General features: G+C 38.1%; 1 protein-coding gene across 2 annotated transcripts in view; it reads right to left on the bottom strand.

Annotated features, from left to right (window-relative positions):
• Positions 1-1,694: 1,694 nt before the first annotated feature.
• The window catches only part of FAM171B (family with sequence similarity 171 member B), a 34,538-nt gene continuing 14,657 nt past the window's right edge, over positions 1,695-21,575 (bottom strand). For both annotated transcript variants that reach the window (XM_015867883.3, XM_085553589.1), the window contains exons 2-8: positions 15,567-15,800; positions 14,785-14,877; positions 14,274-14,432; positions 12,245-12,412; positions 8,883-8,999; positions 7,940-8,063; positions 1,695-7,613 (exon numbers count right to left, since the gene is read on the bottom strand). In XM_015867883.3, the coding sequence (XP_015723369.3) occupies positions 6,278-7,613; positions 7,940-8,063; positions 8,883-8,999; positions 12,245-12,412; positions 14,274-14,432; positions 14,785-14,877; positions 15,567-15,800 (2,231 nt within the window). In that variant the 3' untranslated portion in view covers positions 1,695-6,277. The remainder of the gene's footprint in view (positions 7,614-7,939; positions 8,064-8,882; positions 9,000-12,244; positions 12,413-14,273; positions 14,433-14,784; positions 14,878-15,566; positions 15,801-21,575) is intronic.

Raw genomic sequence — 21,575 nt, 5'->3', positions numbered from 1 at the left:
ACAATACTTCTCTAAGCTCTTCTGAGGCAGCATTTTCTCAGAAGTCTGATACCATTTGAAAGGATGACATAAACAAAGCTTTGAGAAGCCCACATCATTCTGACAGTTTAAGTACAAATAAGGCATTTGTTTTTAAAACAGGTGTCTGAGACAACTCCTCAGTGTAATTCCTCAGTTCAAAGATATCCCAGAGTCCTGATGTTTCACATCAATCTGTGTAGCAAGCCATTCTTCATAAAAGGACAGCAGAAGCACGTGAGACAATGGACTCCTGAATCATCTCAAATTTAAACCAACTGAAATAGCTTTATTAGTGGAAGGATTTCTTCTGCATACCAGCTCATGATTGTCTTGTTTTACACAACACAGCAGTATTGTTCCAAGAAATGTAACACGAGTACAGCTTTTATCTTCTTGAAAGACCAATTACAACGAAGATCTTAACCAGAGCTGTAATAAATAAAACCAGACTGTTTTTAACAAGGTTACTGGAAAAAACAAACAAAAAACAACAAACAAAAAACCAGCTATTTTCAATGCACAATAATGAAAAGGAGATGAACAAGAACCTATTTATAGTGTCAGGTTAGTTTCTGTGAGGTCTGCTATAGTTCACTGATAACTTAAGCTCAGAAGAGGAACTAAACCTTGACACAGAATACAGTATATATCTAGGTTCCTAAAAAGAATAATGAAAATTAAAGTTCAAATGCCTGCAATAGTTCATTTCTTACCACAAGCTTGGCCAAATTCCAGATATAACTCTTTCCATTCATCTTTCCTTATGTTTAAATAAAAAAAAAAAAAAAAACTATTTTGAAGCAGTTTCTTTAGAACAAACTTAACAGGGTCATCTACTCACAGACTTAAACTATTATTTAAGTAAGAAATACACAGAGTTTAAGTTTTAGGATGGGGGAGTTGATAGAGCAAGTTGAACTCAAGCTCGTTTTCCATGTAATTATTTGCATTTACAGTAATTTCCTGCATTAGATTGCAGAGCACATGCAAATGTCCGCTGTGGCAAGAGAAGCTTTTCTGTGTGCTTACCTGTAGTCTCGCAGTGTTTCAGAACTAATAGGAAATAATTGACAAATGGCTTCTGTAGAAAGTTAAAAAGGCTTGAGGAATATTGCACTATATGTCATTAAATCAATCCTTCATACCCCAAAGTTCAGTTCAAGCTCTCCTATATCACAGAAGTATTCTGTTCTTATTGATATTTTGAGATGATCAGCAGATGGAATTGATATTTCTGCATGTCTGCACATTCTGATACACAGAAATCTTATTTGTTCTTGGAGTCACAGAAAGTATCCAAATGAAAGAATGGAGGAAAACGATTATGAGCATGAACAAAACCTGAAATAGTATTCTTGTTCTCTGGGTCTCCCATTTCAATTCAACAAAATCCATTTACACAGGTAATACTCTAAGCTGCACCAGCAAACAGGACTCAGATGCAACGGGGAGATAAAAGGCTTTCCTCACTAGAAATGGAACAGAATATAACTGAATTAAAACTGGTAAAGTTTGAAGGTGGATAACATCATCCAAACACTGAAATTATGGCCATGGAACAAATACAGAATTTTTTAACCGTTATTTAACAAAGAAAAAAAATGTCAAGTGAGACATGTCCTTGGACAACGTACGATTTCAGAAAGAACAAAAATTAAAGGTATGGCACCGGCGACTTTTAACTCTTTTATTATATTGCATAAGCTCTAACATTTTACAAGTCTTAGTTACATTTGGAACAACAATTCACCGATACTGTAATAAAGAGAGATTAAAAGTCACCTCTGTTAAAATACAGAAAGGTAAAAACATTTAAAACCTGGATGCTGAACATAAGGAATGTTGTAAATGAACATCTCATCTGTTCTTGAACGTTTCTGACAATGATTGCCAAGGTAATGAAGTGCCTGCTGAGTGTAAATCTCCAACATGCAAGGTGATGACAACAACTATCAGCTTGCCTATGTCTTGGTACTTCAACACCATTCTGTGGCTTCTGTGCATCAAGTGTACACTGAACAGTGTCATCACACACAGTAGCAAGATGTTGCAAACTGTTAGTACTGTTCTAACATGGACTGAAGTGCAGCAGGTTCTTCAAAGGAACTGAAAAAATGAACTGAGGAAAAATGTAGCACTACAGTTTTTGAACAGATGCAAATATAGAAATGTTGACTAATTGTATGTTGTCTAGAAAAAGTTCCATTCTGTAAGATAATCATCAGGCTGACTGTCAATAGCAAAGACTTGAACAGATTTCTTCTGCCAGTCTAGAAAACTATCTTAAGTAATTTTTGTCTTTTAATCAGCAGAACACACTGAATACTGCTTTTAAAAGAAAATGAAGTTTGGATTAAAATCTCTTAACCCATTTCTAGTATGAGTTCTTTCACAGAAACATACCCATCCTCTGTTAGAACTGTAAACAATGCAAGTTAGGCCTCAAAATGAGAAACAAACAGGTTTTATAGCACAAGAAATGCTCAATACACCTTCTGCTGTCAATAAGGATTAGCAACTCTCAATGGCTTTTTATGATCATCACAATTTGTGTTAAAAACAAAATGATTTCAGTCCAGAAGTTAAAATCCCATTTTCAGACCCGTAAGCCCACTGACTTCCCAGATGCTTCATTCTGACTTAATAAAGTGAAATGGATTACGTACATGCCTTGTAAAAGATACTACTATTCAGATTGCTAAAGATATACTCCTTTAATTTTTTTTCAAACATAAAATACAAAAAAGACAGGGTGTACAACAGTCATTATTGTCAACATGCAGAAGTCAGTATTCCAACATAAAAACACTACATCTGCCTCTGAAAACATAAAAGCAACACAATTCAAAGTTAGAATTGGGGTTTTTGGCTAACAGAAAAAAAAACAACCCACATACCTGTGCTTCTCAGTTAGTCAGGAGTCCCACTCATAAAATAAGTCCAATGAAAGAGAAAGGCACTTCAGCAGGCTAATTCAGGTCTTGGGGTATTCCTAGTATGCCATGTTTCACGTGCAGTAGTGGACAACGGTTGTAGCGCACTGCATTTTCATTTGTACCCCATTACAACAGTAATATTGTTCATCTGCATCTTATTTTAACTGACAAGAAGAATTTGAAGTGCCGTCCAATCATCTCAACCTCTTTGGTACAACTGACTGCACAGAAATAGCAGAGAACTAACAAATGTGCAATCCTGCATTCAGGATTATCTCTTGTGCATCATCTCCAGCTCTGCAGTGGTAAATAACGTCCCTAATTATCAAATCAGCTGCGCATTCTGGTTTATAAGATAGCCAACTTCTCCTAATTCTGAGAGTATTAGAAACATTTTTCTTGCTAATTCAATATAATTGTCAGGTAACTTTCTTTTTTTAAATTTCTGTAGTACCTGGCTTTTTGTAACCACCAAAAAATTACTTTTTATTACCTCATTTGTATTCTGGTTAACATACACATATTAAGGTACATACAGCTAAGTATTATTTAATCTGATCATTTATATTATCATAAGATCATTTGAATTTGAAGGGACCCCTAAAGATCATCTAGTCCAACTCCCCTGCAATGCACAGGGATATCTACAGCTCCATCAGGCGCTCAGAGCCCCATCCAGCCTGACCTCGAGGTCATCCACTGCATCTCTGGACAACCTCCAGCACCTCACCACTCCAACTGTAAAATACTTCTTCCCTACACCTAGTCTTTCCTCTTTTACTTTGAAATGATTTCCCCTTGTCCTGTCACAACAGACCCTGCTAAAGAATCCATTCCCTTCTTATAGCCCCCCTTTAGATCCTGAAAATGTTTATAGTGCATCTAAGAACCGATCTGAGCCACACAGACTCATGTGCAGAAGCAAAGCCTCAGCTAACTCCATCAACCACCTCAGTACCTACAAATTAAAACATGCTTTAAACAAGATAATCAGTCTGCTGTATATTTAAATGACTGCAGAAAAACACGACTAGATTTACATGAATCCACTGTCAGGGATTTACTGTTATTTTCAACAGAATATATAAAAATCTCTTTTCAAAAAGGGATGCATCGCAACCGACGCAACTCTAAGCAGGGCAATACTGAACCTTATAAATAAAAGTAACTTTCAAATGAATTTTGTGTTCGTATGAATATACACTTCAAAATATATAATGGGTAAGCAGTAAAGGAAACGGTGAAAACCACCACTTTGGGCTATGGAGTGAATACAGGAAAATAGGTACTGTATTTCATACACATAAGTTAAATTAGTCACAAAGAAAAAGTACAAAAGCAATGCTAACATGGAAAGCCATCTTAACCTCTAAAACAAATCATCTGCATAATTAAATCAGAGTCTTTCAGCGAAAGACAATTAGAGACATAAGAAAAACTTGGACTAATGGACTGCTAGTAACATCCCAATTATGTCACGTATTCTCCTAGAATATTAGGTAATTGCCCAAGAATATGTCAGACACCTGACAATCCCAACAGAACAGACACACTTGACAGAACCATTTCCTGAGTGAACACTCCCAGAAGGCTGTCATGTAAAGTACTTCCCAGCTCTGTGTGCACACGTGGGACAGACATTAATGAACACTACCACCGTACTTTTCTCCCCCCTGCCCCCAATTCCTCAAAATAAAGAATTCCTGAAGGCAGGAAGGTGTGCTTCTGCAAAAACAGTGGCAAAAATGCAGCAGGATGGCAGAACAAGACAGACAACTAAGTGTATCACACAGTTTACCTGTGTGCATTTCATTCTTGGGCCTCAGTGTTGAACCCCAACTATTACAAACTAGGGGACATATTTATAGCATTTCTTTAGGTTGACTTGTAATCAAACTTCCAAGGCCAAGATACTGGAACTTATTTAATCGGGGAAGCATCTTCAAAGCCACAGCAAGACATTCTATATATGGTACAAAGCACATTCAAGGGGTACGCATATTTTTCTGTTAGCCAAAGTTAAAACTATCACTTTAACAAGATTAACGTTAAAAATAAAGAACATTTTCATGGCCTTTCCCTTCCTCTATACATATCTTAGTTACATTTCATGCATCCATGACTTTTGGTTAAGTTTAACTCTGAGTTGAGTCATAAGTAGTATTTATATTGCATTACAGACCAAATTTTGCAATCTGCTCTCATGCTTATAAAAAACCCCAATTTTTAAAGCCTGCTTAACCCCGCTGCGATGCACAATCTGGAATAAAAGTAGCTTGGGTTAGTAAAATGTAGGCACATAAATCTCCAAATCATAAAATAAAAAGCAACAGCTTTCCCATCAAAGGGCACTATTACATACTACAACGTAACTCATCTAAACTTGCATACTTCTTCATCACAGGCCAAAGTCAAACTTATAAATCCGCAGGAATTCAAGACAATGTTTTGGAGCACAACTGTTTCAACAGTAGGCAGAAAAGAGGATTTTAACTAGTAACAAAGCCTAGAAGAAGCCACTGATGTTACCAGTAACGACAGCTTTAAATGTGACCAGAACCAGTCCTTTTCTGCAGGAGGTGGATGCTTCCGAGCTGATGCCAGTCATCAACATCCTCAGATCAGAAAAAAGCGGACTAAAAAAGATGGGCGACATCTTAAGACAGCAGAGATCAAGAACTCCAGTAACCACAAAGCATGGTCACAGGTCCCCCTACTGCCACTGCTATACAAAACAGTTACCTCTTGCACACCGATGGACATGGAGAGGATAGTAGCATGTCAGGACCCTTCCGATAAATCCAATAGAGCTCTTCTTCTGGTGCCATGGGACTAAACGAAGAGGTATTATACAAAGTGGTAGCAACAAACCTCTATAAAAACCTCACATATAAAATACTGTACAAATATTTAGTAGGACCAAGACTGAGAAATGGCTTGAGCCACAATAGCGACGCTTTAACAAAAATTAATAAAAGATTAAACAAATGAAAGATGTGCCTACATTTCTCACTGTGCATTTCAACAGTTGAGTCAAGAACAAAAATGACTGGCTGATTAAAATGTGGACCATCTCACTACACTGCCAGCAAAATTAGGAATCAGAAAACTTACATTTGCATATTCCTGTTATCAATTCATATTGAATATCAATTGCCCAGTTGAAGTTATCGTAACTCAATCTGTACATTAAAAAACGTTAATTTTTCTTGATACTAGAAAACAATAATTCCCTTGTAAACCCTACACTGCAGAATTACACAAGCAGCCAAGAGGTCAACAACCAGCAGGGAGAGCAACAGCACAAAGCACACTGTGTTTTAATTTATAGGAATAAGTGGCCTCTCCTCCCTTTTCTTCCAGATATTACTTTTGCTATCTCTTTTTGTGAGAGACGGCCTATCCCTTTTTTTAGGGGAAGGGATACCGGATTCCTGATTTCCTGACACAGTTTTTCTTCTTAGACCCTCTTCGTCATGCTGTTCTATGGCTGGCCCATTCCCTCCGTCCAGAATGTGCCTCGCAGCCTGGTCCTCTGGAGTACACACGGTGGTCCCGCTTTCGCTACTACTCAGATCCAGATCTTCCAAGTAAAGGATCTTTGAATGCGGCATATTTTTTATGAAGGTTTTCTCTCGCTCCAGTTTCCTACCAGGATGATGCTCATTCATGTCCACACCAGAGTCCAGACTGGTGTCATTGCTCTCTGTTTTCTTGCCCTTTTTAATATCTATAAAAGAATGCCTCACTTGAGCTATTGGCTTTCCATCCAGGGACACAAACCATGCTCGAGGATGTGGAGATGGCTTTCCTTTTGAGAGTTCCAATAATGTTTGTTCTGAAATGCCTTGAAGCTCAGATGAAAATGGAGTCATTACAACTGCCTCATTCAACGTTCCAGGGACAGAGACGGATTCCAGTAAGCTGTTAGTGTACCGACCCCAGTTTGATGCTTGAGAAGGCAAGCCTTGTTCGCCATCCAATGTGCTTTTTTCATCTCTGCAGGCAGAAGGCTGCGGATGAGAGTGCACTGGCATTTTAGGTAGTGTTTGTATGTAACCATCTCGATTCACAGGCTCCATCATAGGGCTATACACTAACTGTCCTTTCCTTGGCAGAGTTGCTGATTTAGCGGCATGCAATTGTTCTGGGGAATGGAAAAGATCCGACGTTTGAAGAATAGCAATAGGTTGATTATAAATATGCATTAGATGTTCTGGGATATGGGAAAGCCCATATATCTCCTCTTGCAGTGTAAGGTATCTGTTTTGCTCTTGAATCTCCCTAGGAGCCTGGGAAGCAGCACTGTTAGCATGCTTTGGTGGCTGTAAGTGTCTGAGTCCAACACCGGGCTCCAATGAATGAGGTGAATTTATTGACTGACCAGTCTGATAGGATGACTGATAAGAAGCATCTTCTGAGTAGATTTTAAAATTGTCTCGTGATTTTCCATCTTCTGTGTCTGTGGACACCCTTCTCTGAGGACTGTATGAAGACATCTTGGGCGTGTATAACTGTGACTTATCCTCTAACTTCAAAGACCCCTTGACAGCATTGATGTGATTTATATGAGTTGTTGATGTTGTCTGGTCTTTCTTTATGACATCCAGTTTAGTTGTATTTTTTTCCTTCTTTTGTGTCCGACCACATTTGTCCCTAAGCAAAAGAAACACAGAGTGACTGCAGAGCATGCTAGGAAATACAACTGCTCATTGCTATAGCTGAAAATCATATGTTGTTTAATAAGTTACTAGTATAATATACCATCAAAAAACTTAAAATGAACATCCATAAGCACCAAAATGAAAGAAATCTTAGCCTATATATTGGAGTCAGGCATACGCAGCAAACCAAACATTTTAAAGTCTTAATATCTTAACGACTTTTCAATAGGGTTAAGAAACCTGACAAGTCCAAGTAAATGTCCATCAATCTTAAATTAAATTAATGCTGAGCTCATTACAGCCCCTCTTTTTGCTTACCTGCAGTAACAAAGAAGAACAGCGAAAAATCCAATTATAATGATAACAGTACCTCCCAGTATGGCTGTAAGGAACACCGTGTGATAGGCTGTTATGTCCTTGGAAACTGCACTAATTATCGATTCTAGATTTTCAAACAAAAAAGCAGACAAGAATTACATTTCACAATCACAATCAAGTAACTGTTCTTGATACGCAGATCTGCAGCTAATACAGCACACTGAACTTATCCCATAATTGTGTTTCTGCAGTAATCTATCCCTTAACATTTTGCTATTTCAGCAGACTAGAAGATGTGCAGCGTTCACAGTATAATGGATTTCTCAAGGTTCACCTTAGATGCTAAAGCAAGACCGTGACATCTACTCAACTCCAGCCAAATGACATTTGTCTAGGGTATCCAAATGGAGTTAGAAACATAATCTATATACTGGTTAGTGCTTCTGTTAAGAAATGCTTTTATAACACTTGCAGTTAGACATCACATTTCTCCTGGGAAAATCCCTAAATGTTAATATGCAAAATCCAAGTACAGAACACATGTATATACAAAAGGATCCACTGAAACCATACACCTAAGCCTAACCTCTCCTTGCATTTCTTCCTGTTTTAGGCTATCCTGAGCTGTAAGGGACACAGTATTGCTGAGTTTGAATCTCCAAAGCTACTGTTTCCTTGCAAGGTCCTTCCAGAAGATGTCAATAGTATAAATGTATCACTTTGAATGCTGCTGTAGGGAAATCCAGGCTGTATTGCAAGTCGTAGGAAACAACCGCATGTAGAAAGGCATGCGTAATCAGAACTCAAACAAGCAGAAGTGATCCAATTGTTGAAATTCCATACTGTTTTCCCTTCCTTTTGTTATTCAAAACAATCAAACTAAGCCTGATGACAAATTTGTACTTGAGTTATTCACTACTTCCTTTAACCATGGTTGCAATACCTCTTGTTCCAGGCAGCGGAGCTACTATCCAGTAGCCTAAGTGTTGAGCAGTGTACGTCCACACTAATTGACCATTTGCTTCCTTTACCATTCCTAGGCCACGGCTTACCCAAGCACCTGAAAAAGATAAGATAATGCAAATACCATGCCACGGTCCTCTCCATATAAAGCACTGTCACTGAAACACTTCCAAAAAAAAAAAAACAAGAAAAAAATGAACTTCTGCCCTATACCACATATCTTACATTTTCAGTTAAAAATGCAAGTTTTCACTTGATGATTACAATACAAACATCCTTGTGTACATTGACTTTGAAATAAAATATCATCAGTAATTACTTAGATTATTTTCAACATTCATTTCTGACTGTCAGTTATCTGAAATGGATAAAACCTGCAAGTTACTTCAACAAAAAGAAAACCCATCTTATTTTATGAACTTAAACAGGTATAAAACTAAAGAAAATCAAGGAGCGAGTAATTTAAGGCTATGAAAGGAAATTTTCCATCAGCTCACACCTCTCAGTGGGAAAGCAACATAATCTAATAAGCTACAATAGGATAAACAATGCTCGTCATGAACGTTCCTTTCTTGTTCCCTCCTCCAAGACAATAACAGCTGAATTAGACCAAGGAAGGTCACTTGTTAGGCCACAGACACCACACCATCTGGTAGACAATCCAAAGGACAAGTGTCATGGTATGCCAGCTTCTACAGCTAATAACGCATGCAGTAGAAGAGATGGAATTAAACAGCACATTATTTGAATACATTAATTGCATACCATCTGGGAAATCCTGAAAAACGAAAACTGTCTCCTATAAACAACCTTACATTTTCAAACTACAAATACCAAGGAAAAAAAAAAAATGTTAACACACACAAAAAGTAAGAACCAAATTACATAAAAACTGCGATTTACATAAAGTCTGTCACATAATCTGATCTCCTGTGCCACACGTGTCCACAACCCTCCTTCACCTCTCCAAACTATTCGGCACTAAAATCTGCAGTCTTTTTTTGGTACTTAAGGTGGCTGGCAGAGAGCGAACAGCCACAGCCCAGAACCCTGAAAGACATGGTTTTTGAATTACCTTGAGAACCTCTTGTCCAGACTCAGAAGCAGCAGCACCTCTAGGTGTCTTCCATCCCTAATTCCCACACAGGCTTTTAAAAACATAAATTAATAGCACGACACCACACTTAAAAGATTCTAAGTCTCCAAAAGCTCTACTTGAATTAAGATATCAATAAGAAGCAGTATAATCTCTAATAACCACTACAATTTGACCTTGCCTACATAGGCATAGAAAAAAAATAACACACATTAAGAAAAAAATGAGAATATTTCTGAGTGCACATTGCACGTAGAGCCTGATCTAGCTGTGATGTCCCTGTTCACTGTAGGCGAGTTGGACTACATGACCCCAGAGGTCCATTCCAACTCTAAGGATTCTATGATTCTGCTGACAGTTGTAACAAAGTGTTAAGCAACAATAAGGCCACACTCAGCATATGTAAATAGACTATGCATTTACAGCAGCTGTAAGAACAATAACTGAACTTCATCAAGTGTCAGTACCAGTACACTGAGCTATCCCAGGGAGCACTTCATGAGCTGACACAAGAACACAGTTTCTATATTTTTATTTCTGGTGTGCGTGGATCATTCACATAACAACACAGACTTTTCACTTACCTCTATCAGCACTAACACAGAAGTACTGATTATATGTGACAAACTACCCAAGGATTTGAGAATATGGAAGTACACTTCAACATCTTTTTTGGGCCATCCTGCACAGGAGACCTTTCATACCACAGCCTATCACAGCATGGTGATAGCTCTCTGCTCAGCCCCTGTAGGGGGTCGTGCTGCTACCTGTGGATACTCTTGACTTTGTGCTAGAGCTGAGACACTCAGTTGGCCCAGCTTCAGTCACCACCACTTTTATTATTTCGCTATTCCTCAGCTACCTTAGAAATGAATCACAAACTGCAAAGCTCAGAGTAAAAGTAAAATAAATAAAGGTATGTAAGAAAAACCATACAGAACCATAAAGAAACTTGGAAACATCTACTCCACAGGACATCTGAAGAAGTAAAATTCAAAAAATGTAACTTAAAGTTACACCTCAAAAAAATCTTTCTCCTTGATCCCAGTTCTCCTTGTTCTTCCCTCACCAAGCTCCAGGCTCCACCTCAGTACTGCACTTCAATGATGATCATCACAAACAATGTACCTCGACAGAACCTCTAATAGCGAACAACCCCAAAGGCAAAAAAATCAACTACTCTTTCATCGCTGCGGTTGTTAGGTTAGCACATCATGTTCTTACTCTACCCTCAAGACCAACACACCTCATCAGGCACGTTAGGTAGGCTCCTCAGCACTCATATATGCATCTTACACTGGTTTCGTTCTAATTTTCCCCTATGCTGATCTGCTCTACTTCTGTCAGTTCATTGTTTTTATAGCACTGCTGACCTAGTTTTGTTCATTTACTAAGTCAAAACAGCTCAGCATAGGTACAAATGATGACTTAGATGGCTATGACAACAAAAAATTAAATCCCCTTACACTATTTTGCCATCACAGATAAAGACTCTTAGATGAAAAATGCTTCGCCACTTTCCTTTCTGAAAGCCTCCTAGGTATGCAGATAGATTTAAACGTGATGTCAGGAATTTCCCTATATGCCAATTTTTAATTAACACACTTAGTTTAAATCAAGTATGTTGTTTGGTTGTTATTAATGTGATTAATTTCTCTGTCAAAGAGAAGTACATTGCACATTATTCTTGACTAAAATTAGACGTGAACTGATGACAAAAGGTTTAGCACGTCTTCTCCCCAGCCCCACACATATACTTAAAGAAATATGGTGTTCCCGTGGATAATTCTTTCTTAGCCTCCATTTCACTTTCATAATTGTTTTATTCACTTAAGTAACATCTATTCCAGTTTTAATAGCAAAGGATCTTCAGAGCTATACTTCAGAGAAAAAAAGGACTTGAATTCTCAACTCTGATTTATTTGGCTTTAGAAAGTCAAAGACAGAGCGGTTTAAACATGTAATGCCATGCAATATGTGCTCACTGAAACATTAGCCCCCCATGAAAATAAAAAACGGTTAAATTAAACATGCATTGAATAGAAACGTTAATGGATTAGAGAAAACAAATAAATAACTTTGAACAATTCAGACTAGTCAACCAAAAACCAACACAAAACCTCTAGCCAAACTCATGTCTACATAACAACAATTTATCATCACTATTAGTACTTAATGATGAAATGGCACACACTCAGAACTGTGTAAATGTGTTAAAACGTTGATTAACAAATTAGCCTGCTTACCAGATTTCATATCGAATGTCCATGCAGGTATAGCATCTCCTGATTTTACAGTACTTGTAGGAAGAGGAAGCGTAATCTGAATAGGGCCATTTACTTTCAGCTCTTTCCCAGCCAAAAGAACATTCACACATACTGCGGCAAGAGGAGTCAATTCAATGCTTTTGAAACCTGAATTAGAGAAATACCATATCTGTAATTCTGCACTCATAGAACACTTTCAAAAAAAAAATAAAAAATAAAAAATAATAATTTAGAATTTATAATGTATCCTTGCAAACAAAGTCAAGCCCTCATTCAGCTACACAGTAATACATTGCTAACTTGGTCAAATAAAACAAACATTTCTGGACTTGTTAACCCTGTGTTCTAAGCCCAAAGCTTGGTATATCAGATCAATAAAAGAGAAACATACTCCTGACATACAGATCCATCACTGGCTGTGGAATCAGTGCCTAAGCAAAAGATGAGTTGGAGACAGAGAAACCCTTCTTTATCATATAATTCAATTCCCGAACAGTTAGCCAATAGATGAACTTTTTTTTTAATCCTGCAATATACACAACTTTGGAATCAACTGAAGACTTGATGCAAATATACAACTGCCACAAATCTTGTAGTCAGACCCTCTAAATAAACGTTCCTGTATCAATTAATTTGCTAATTTGGCATGGACAATTAACTGAATAATTCAGCTTGAAGTATGTCAACGCATTCTAAGCAAACTCCATATACAAAAATTTTACAGCGCAGCTTGTCATTTTGTTTCCTTTGTTTTCCTTCACACTAATTTGCAAATACTTCAGAGTCCATGATATGACAGACTACTGGAAAAAACTGAAACAGAATTAAGAAGTACTAGAATAATATTAAATCCACGCAGGCTTTTAGAAGCTGGCTGTGACAAAACTCCTGATGCATCAGATATCAATTAGCTTCCACCCACCCTAAAAGGAAGCTTACTCCTACGGGAGCATATGAATAATTTAAAACACATGCCAGACAGATTGAAAGAAAAAACTAAGGGGAGAAATGCTGCTTATTCTCTTACGCTTTAAATTTAACAAGGAGTGATACAGATGAGAACTAAAATAGTAAAATACATCAGTCAACATATCAATTATATGTGATATTCAATGAAAATTAAAGTACAGTTCATGGAAAGAAAACAACTAGTAGCCACCACATGCACTGTAACCAAATTAGGAGCCACAATGCTCCAAGCTCCCTGGGAATCGAAAGAAAAGAACAAAAGAGATTGAACTGTACAGTCTGCCAGAAATAAATGTAAAAATAAATCTCTGATATGATGACAAACACTCAAGTACTTATGACAATATGCAGTAGGATCTAATGGCTAGTGAAATCACTTAGTGCTACTCCAGTGAAACAGAATAACAGAAAACATTACAACTGTGCACTGTATACATTAGAGACTACTTGGTCACAAACAGGCTCATGCGGATTAACAGTGATCCAAATTATACCTTGCACAAAACTTTGGTGCTAGATGTAAAGTTCTAACAAATAGGCCACTGAAATGTAGTGAAAAAGCAAACAAGCCCATTGTTAAAATTGACTGCTGCAATCCCACTGACTGCTTTTGATTCCGATAATTCACACTGTCCACAACTGCATCTTAAGGTGTTTATTTGACTACCTCTCCAGCCTCATGGTACCTCAGTTATCTACAACTGAAAGTCATTTAAAAAATTACTCATAGTGCATTAGAACCCTACAACTGTGCTTCAGCATGAAGAAGAACTATCTTTACATATCTATAAGGACAAATTCACTATTATGAGCTCTGGCTCACTACAGTGAACATAAACCAAACAAATCCAAGAGCAACATTACTTACCAGCCGTGTTCATAGCATTTCTCCATAGGAACAAGAGTAAACCAATTTAAAGCATTGGAAGCTGGTTCAGGCACTTTTAATTTAAGCACATTTTTAATAAACATTGTCTGCTCAAAAGCATTATATTTGAAAAATCCTTCTTTAAAAACATCAATTACACATCTACCATACCTGATTTATTTAGAAGAATTCCTGTCGTATAAAGAAAACTGTCCACTTTCAAGAATTGCTCTGGCACCGTCAAATAAGCTGTGACATTTGTAATGTGGTGATCTGTTGGAAGCTTTATTAAAGACTTCTGAAACTGAACACTTGGTTGAGATTTGGCATCTGTAAAAGAGAACAATTTTGACTTAGCAACGGTAAAAAAAAACATTTCCTGTCATTACTGCTCAGAAATACACTCAGCACAACAGTCTTTTTTCAACTACTTTCTCCAACACTTGTATATTTCTAGTCCTGTATCTGTCACAAATAGTTAAACAATTAACCAAACCTGTAGCCTTGGTATAGGCAATAGCTATCTCTTCTTGGGAAATGCAATGCTTACGTAGCTCCTGCTAAAGTGGCTTCTATTTCCACAGAAGATCAGCAAATATAGATAAATGAACATGAACTCATTAATTCTTTTTTCAATGGATCACGAAATGTTTAGCCTGTAGTACATACACAGTGAACTTACCAGACAGTTTTCCAGTGATTAGAAGAGTATCTTCAAACAGCCATATATTGGCTTGACTTTGTGGGAATAATGAGAGTGTCACAGACGAGTATACTGCAGAAAGTGATAACATCTGTTATATTATGCAACTGAAAAAATAACCATCTCATAAGACCTCTGATTCTGAAAGCATAGAGGAGTTGAAAAAGGAGCATATGAAGACTAGATAAATCAAAGACAGAAGAGGAATTACAGTGGTTACACAGAATGATACACACCGTATGTTTGCTACTGTTGTATGTTTACTAAAGTATAAGAGCGTCTAGGGATCTTAGAAGGATCCTCTTATTGATTTGTTTCTTAAATATAAACTTTTTCCTTGCCTCTTTAAGAAAAGGACAACTTAGGAAGAAGTACTGCTGAAAAGGTGTAACAAAAGGCTACACCTGTTATTCTACACTCAAACCAATGGCACAACAGGAATCACCAGAGAAAATTTTTATCATAAGCACAAAACGCATAAAAAGTCCTTTGCTACACTTAAGTGAATGATTTGTGAGCACACTCAGTATCGCAGTACATCTTACTTTATGTTAACAAGAGCTCTTTTCACTTTTACAGTAATTAGAATGCGTGACAAATCTAATAGGCCATTCACCCTTAACAGCCACACTGACAGGCACCACCTCCCTCAACTGACTGCAGTCATTTTAACCTGACAGTAACTACATCGACAGCTGAGAAAAAGTACTTAATTACCAATAGACACAGTTTAATAATAGGACAGTAAGAGGCTTACGTACTTGGCATTCTCCCAGTCTTCCAAGGCAAAGGTGTTAACATGTAGCCATCTTTGTACGACACAATAGTTAAGCTTAATCCTAATTTATATGGAACTTTTATTAATACTGCGCCATTGCTTCCAGTGAGAGTAGAATTTGTCTTGCTGTAGTTAACGAACACTTCCACTACTGCTTGTGCCAGGTACTGATGACTGATGATGTCATTTACTTGAACCTTTAGCATAAACACCGATCCTATAAAGAGAAAAACAAAAGAGATCATAATACTGGGAGATAATAATGTAGCTGAAGACTCTAACTAAAGCATTTCACTAGGTCCTGCAGTTCATGCCTTACATATTTACGCAGTGTATGGTCCATTCTTGTCCCACCACAGCTTAAGTACTGCAGAAAGGAGGAAAAGACATTCTGCAAGTGAGCAAAAAAACCTTGGGAATGGGATAGAGCTCCCAGAAGTTACCAAAATAAAAAAGGACCATCATTTATCAACAAAAAAAACCCAACACTTTCCCAAATTGAGAAGTAATTCTTCCTGCTCTCTCTTGTGTTTGAACAATGCAGGGACAATGAGACTCAGCGTGCCCTGCAAGAACCCTGTGATATCACACCGACAGTTGTAGCTGCTCTTGTTAGCCAGGTGTAACCATCAACTTGGCTCTCTCACTTCTAGAGATGCCCTTGACATATATTATTTTAAAACAGAGAAATTAAATCCTACATACTGTGGGCCAAAATTTTTTCATACATGTATGAAGTTCTTGACCAGTAAACAAATGCATTTAATCTATTTAATATCTCTCATTGGATCTATCCTCCTGGTTTGGCTTTCACCTTTCAGTATCATGCTTTATAAATGGCATTTGTCTATTGCTCATTACACAGTCCGACCTTCATACCAGCATACCAGGTGTCATGCAAAGATGATGATCATAATGACTAAGCAATACACTGAAAACATTAAGTCCACTTGAATAACTCTCAGTTTAATCTGCTGCCTTGGCTGTAACTAAGCTACCAGGGAATCTTTCCACAGAGAACCGGTACGTGAAAGTGAACCAGAAGAAAGAAATTCATGTTACTTCCAGGATGAAATGCAGTGCTCAACATAAATTTAAGTGCCAACAAACTACTGGTAAAGCAGGTTGTGCCACCAAATGACATCCACTTCCTAATATTTCCATTACAGAATTACTACTATTCAACATCACGGCACTCCTACTACACAAGCATTATCAAACAGATGAATTACAGACACGCATTCCTGTTTAAGTTAATTGTCAAGCTAAGTTTCCTTGAAATTTCGCAACACAGAAATAGACCCAATTTCATTATGTTATCTCCCCTGTAATCAAGATTGATGCCGCACAACAAGATTACTACCACTGACCTTGATTTAAATCAAAAGGCCTCAGGAGGCCAACTGCTATCTATCCAACAAGACAGTATGCAAGGAAAACATGTAACTGAGGTCTCTGTGAAATAAATACCAGCTAGTATCTATTGTATTCATGCAGCACACTACATATCCATGCACAAAAGCTATACTTGATCGCTCAGTTTACTACTACCTATGACATGTAGCAAATACCTTAGAGCTTTGTCCGTCTGATCCATAAGGACAGAGTAATCCACATCTTCCTCAGCAAATTAGTAACTACTTAAAGCAAAATGGTACTCAAACGTAATTACAGAATTAGAAAGCAATGAACTTAGAATGTTGCTGTCATTTCTTATTCAAAGCTTTTCTCAAATATAATTGCATTAAACTTGTTGCTGAGAAAGGATTTCTAAATCTTTTAACTATTAGACACAGTCGTGTCAACTAACCAAATTATGATGACTAAGCAGATCCCTCAACACTGGTCCAGTTGCACACAACCTAGCATCATTTCAGGGGTTCCTGAAACTTGGAAGACAGGCAATTTGCCCTGAGCAATGACCATTGAAACAGCCACTAAAATAGGGCCAACAGGTCACGCCAAACATTCTGATCCTGTTGCCAGAAGCTTTGGCTAAATAGTATTAAAACATATAATAAAATCACTAGCATAGGACTGAAGCTTGTGCCAGTAGGAATGAAGTTTGTTTACCAGGAACAAAACAGTATTTTAACAGCTGGAATTAAGCCATTAGAGAAAGGATCCTACCATTAACAGCTCGATGCAGTCAAAAAAAATTGAAACCTACAATGTTCAAACTTCTGACATTATATAATTCTATCACATTTTTATTTTGTGTGTGTTTCCATTTCCTACAAATAAATCCAATTAAATTAAAATAAAGGGAATCACTACATCCTTCCACCAGCAATTCATACATTCAAAGCTACTATTATGCAGGAATAGGTCTTCCTCTTGTTGCCTTCAGTTACAGCCATGCTCAAAGCCACTTCTCTAGAAAGGTTTGACTGAAACAAGAGACTGCAGAATCCCTCAGGAAAAACTAGATCTTTCCTGCTCCCTCAGCCATGTTTCACTGTTGTACTGATGAATTTGGCCACACCAGAGCATCATGCAGCAGGGCAGCAACAACAGCCTAGTTAAAAGCAAAACAATGCTTTGGTTCTCAGAGCTCAGACTGTGCGTGCATCAGTGCTGCAGTGCCCCTAAGTGATCCATTCCTTCCCAAACCTGACATTCATCTCTGGCCCAACTCTTCTCCAATCAGCCTTTTCAAACACCTCACATACATTTAGTGTGCAAATTTATCAGCGTATTTAACAGCGCTGAGTTATTAACAACATTATTTTACCATTCCCGATACCTCAGTTTTGAAGACCTTCTCCTCTATGACAGATCTTAATGCCCAAGTCCTCAAGAATGCTCAGGTCTCAGATACAATGGAGAATACGGTAGGTTTTTTCTTTTTTTTTTTTAACATCACCACAATGCATACTGAACAAAGTACTGTGGACAACAAAAGAGACTGCTGGTTAACTATTTCACAGAACCAAAGCTCATATGTCTAAGAACTTCCTGAACTCCTGCAGTCTTCTGGTCACTACCACTTGCCAAACACAAGTGGGTCAGCTCTGTCTCAGTATTAAATAGATTAGATAGAACTCCCACAGTTAGAAAAAAGAACTCAGTCTGCGCTAATTTGATTTGCGCTGCCTCTGAGGAATAGAGATTTGTCTCTTGGCAAGCCCATTGAAAATGCCAGCTTTAAGACATTTAAACATTTGCTGATAAATGTTCATACAAATGCAGGAGTTAATTAGAAAAAGGGAAACAATGCCTTCTACAACATTTAGTACGCTTCAGAAGTGCCACAGTCAATAAATGACAACTCACACTGAGCAACAGCACTTAGTGCCTGAGATTTGGTTCCCCATCACAATCCTAATCCACAAATCATACCACAGTGTTAATTCCAAGGAATACTTTGTACGCAGCTATCAATTCCAAGCATAACAGTGTAAAGAAAAATCTGTCTTTGCAATAGCCTGATGTAATAAGTTAATAATTCACCTGCAGATAAACGTGTTACCTAGTTGCTGTATTTACCTGTGGGCCTGGCTGTTCTATCACAGCCCCAGTTCTGATACCCAAAGCCAAAAATGCTGGAACTCAAATGCTCCCGCACCCTGGGTCAGGGAACTACCTGGGAAGCACCCCTACACATTGTGAGCCCCAGCCCCATTCCCCTTTCCTATATCTCACCCATTTCCCACAGTAAGAAAGGTTCCAGGCCTCTTGCCTGGCTAGTACCCTTCTCAAGCACACTGACAACTACCTAATCAAGAAATTACTTTATAGAGTGGAAGGAACGGGAATTATTGTTAAATTATTGATCAGTTCCTTTCTTAAGAAGAGGCTTTTCTCCTTGCCTAGAAAATATTTAATCCGATGCCTGAAAAGTCCTAAAAAGACATGGACTTAAATATGTTTTATCGAAACTGCCAGCACTCCCTGGCTCTCAGCTAATGAAAGAGATAAAACAGTTGGTGTGCAATTTGCTTGACCTTAACTTACTGAACAGTTATTTCTCCTCTCTCTAATATTCTTATAGCACCATATTTTTTGGCTAAAGGTAATTAAGGATATGAAAGGTGCATTGACCTGTGAAGAACCAATCCCATGTTCTAAGAATATCAGCCTGTGCTACCCACTGGAACACTCTATGCATAGCACCAGAGAAAAAAAGTCATGGAAATGCAACCTAGACATACCCAGCTTTAGTAAAAAGATTATGTGGAAACCTTTTGTTCTGCACTAAGGTGCGATGCGCTACGAATGCAAATGTTACCACCCTGCACAGTGCATTACGATGAGCTTACTGGTGGCTCATAACCTCTGCTAACTATTTCATGGCAATATTCTGCTGATTAGTGTCAAACCCACTATGCTTTATGCTATTATGCTTCATAGCTATCAAGTAACCTGCACGTCTGATTAATAACCCCTACATCCCAACATAGGCTTCCTCTGCTATCAGGGCTTTCCTGCTCCCACACAGCCTGCTATAGACTCAGTATACAGATGGCTCTGTACATATATAAAGACATTCCTAACTCTTCACAAGCAGTTCTACCTCATCCCAGCTGGTAACAGAATATCACAATCAGAAACTAATTATGGGGTTCTTTATAAAAGATCTATGGCTGATAATTACACGGTACTCCTCTGCTTCAAAATAATAGCACAAAATAAATAAAACCACTTGGCTTCGCTTTTGTGCATTTAGATACTCACAACAAACAGACATTCTACCTGACTGGGAAGGACCAACAGTTGACAACTAGTTGACAGGGTTTCACTGTAGCCCTGGAAGACAGGCTGGAGGATGCCTCTGCAGGACCACTCCAAGCATTACAATCTCCAGCCAGCAGACTCGCAGGGAATGACCAGAGGGCAGGTGGGAAAAGAAGTGCATGCATAAGGATAGATCCGGGTTACAGCCACAGATAAGAGCTGCCCGTGTTTACTCTTATCTTCAAGCAAAGCAGTAGCATGGCAACTCTTACTTTAAAGCAAGCGTGGACTGCTCCTTGAAGCACTGTTTGGAAAAGGAACCTATTGGCATTTCAGTTTTATTTATCAGTGGTGCTGCTCAGCAGCATTCAACTATAAATAGAGACATACAGAGAACTGCTTTCAGGCAATGTAAAGGCCTTATTAAAAATGAAGTGTAAAGTAAATCAGAGCCCACAGCTAATCAACATCTGCTCCACTTGAGCGCAAACAGCTAATTCCGTGAAGGCAGGACCATAATACGGTGCAGTTCCATAGTGTAGCACTACCATAAAAATATATTTTAATGCAAAATTGGTCATGAAGATGTACAATGAAAAGGGCAAAAAATGTATGCAGTGGAGCAGAACACATTACTGACTTCCAAGGACAAAGCAGGGGAGCGCGGGGGAAAAGTAGGACACAGCAGTATTCACATTGCCCTATTTCTGGTCAACCAATTTCCACAGAAGCCATCAACAAAATCCCAATTATGAAGGAGCTAAGGCCAGATCCTGAGGGGAACAGCGGTGCCTTTCACGCAGAAAGGCATTCGCATTCATTTTTATGGCAGATGTAGATTAACCCATTCTAGGCAGATCTAGACAACTCTGACATACACCAGATTCAAGATAAACTGAGAAAGCTGAAATAGGAAAAAAAATTAACTCACTGTTGCTTAAGCATTGATTTGAAATGCCTTCCACTACTACACTGAGCTATTACTAGTCTGAAAAAATGATTGCTGCTGTCATCCCTGAGACTTTCAAACATTGAATTTTACAGGGACTCTAAACGCAGCATGAATTCAGATAGAGGCATTTCTTTGCTTCTGTAACATACTATGTAAAGCACATACAGACCACAGTGCTGGACTCTTTAAGCATCTGCAAAATCCTACAAAGAAACTGGCGGTTATCTACTGCAAGTTCGTTCATGCCGACAAGTTCATTGTTCCATCACAAGATGCAGGGTTTATGTGGCCCTTCTTTCTACCTTAACTCAACAAAACACAAACAGAACCTAAGAAAGCGTTTTGCTTACCACCTCGATTTCC

Source organism: Coturnix japonica, chromosome 7 (assembly GCF_054131305.1).
Source record: "Coturnix japonica strain WE chromosome 7, WE-NBRP24, whole genome shotgun sequence".
Taxonomy (NCBI): Eukaryota; Metazoa; Chordata; class Aves; order Galliformes; family Phasianidae; genus Coturnix; species Coturnix japonica.
The sequence above is the reverse complement of the archived record's forward strand: the minus strand, read 5'-3'. Positions and strand labels throughout refer to the sequence as shown.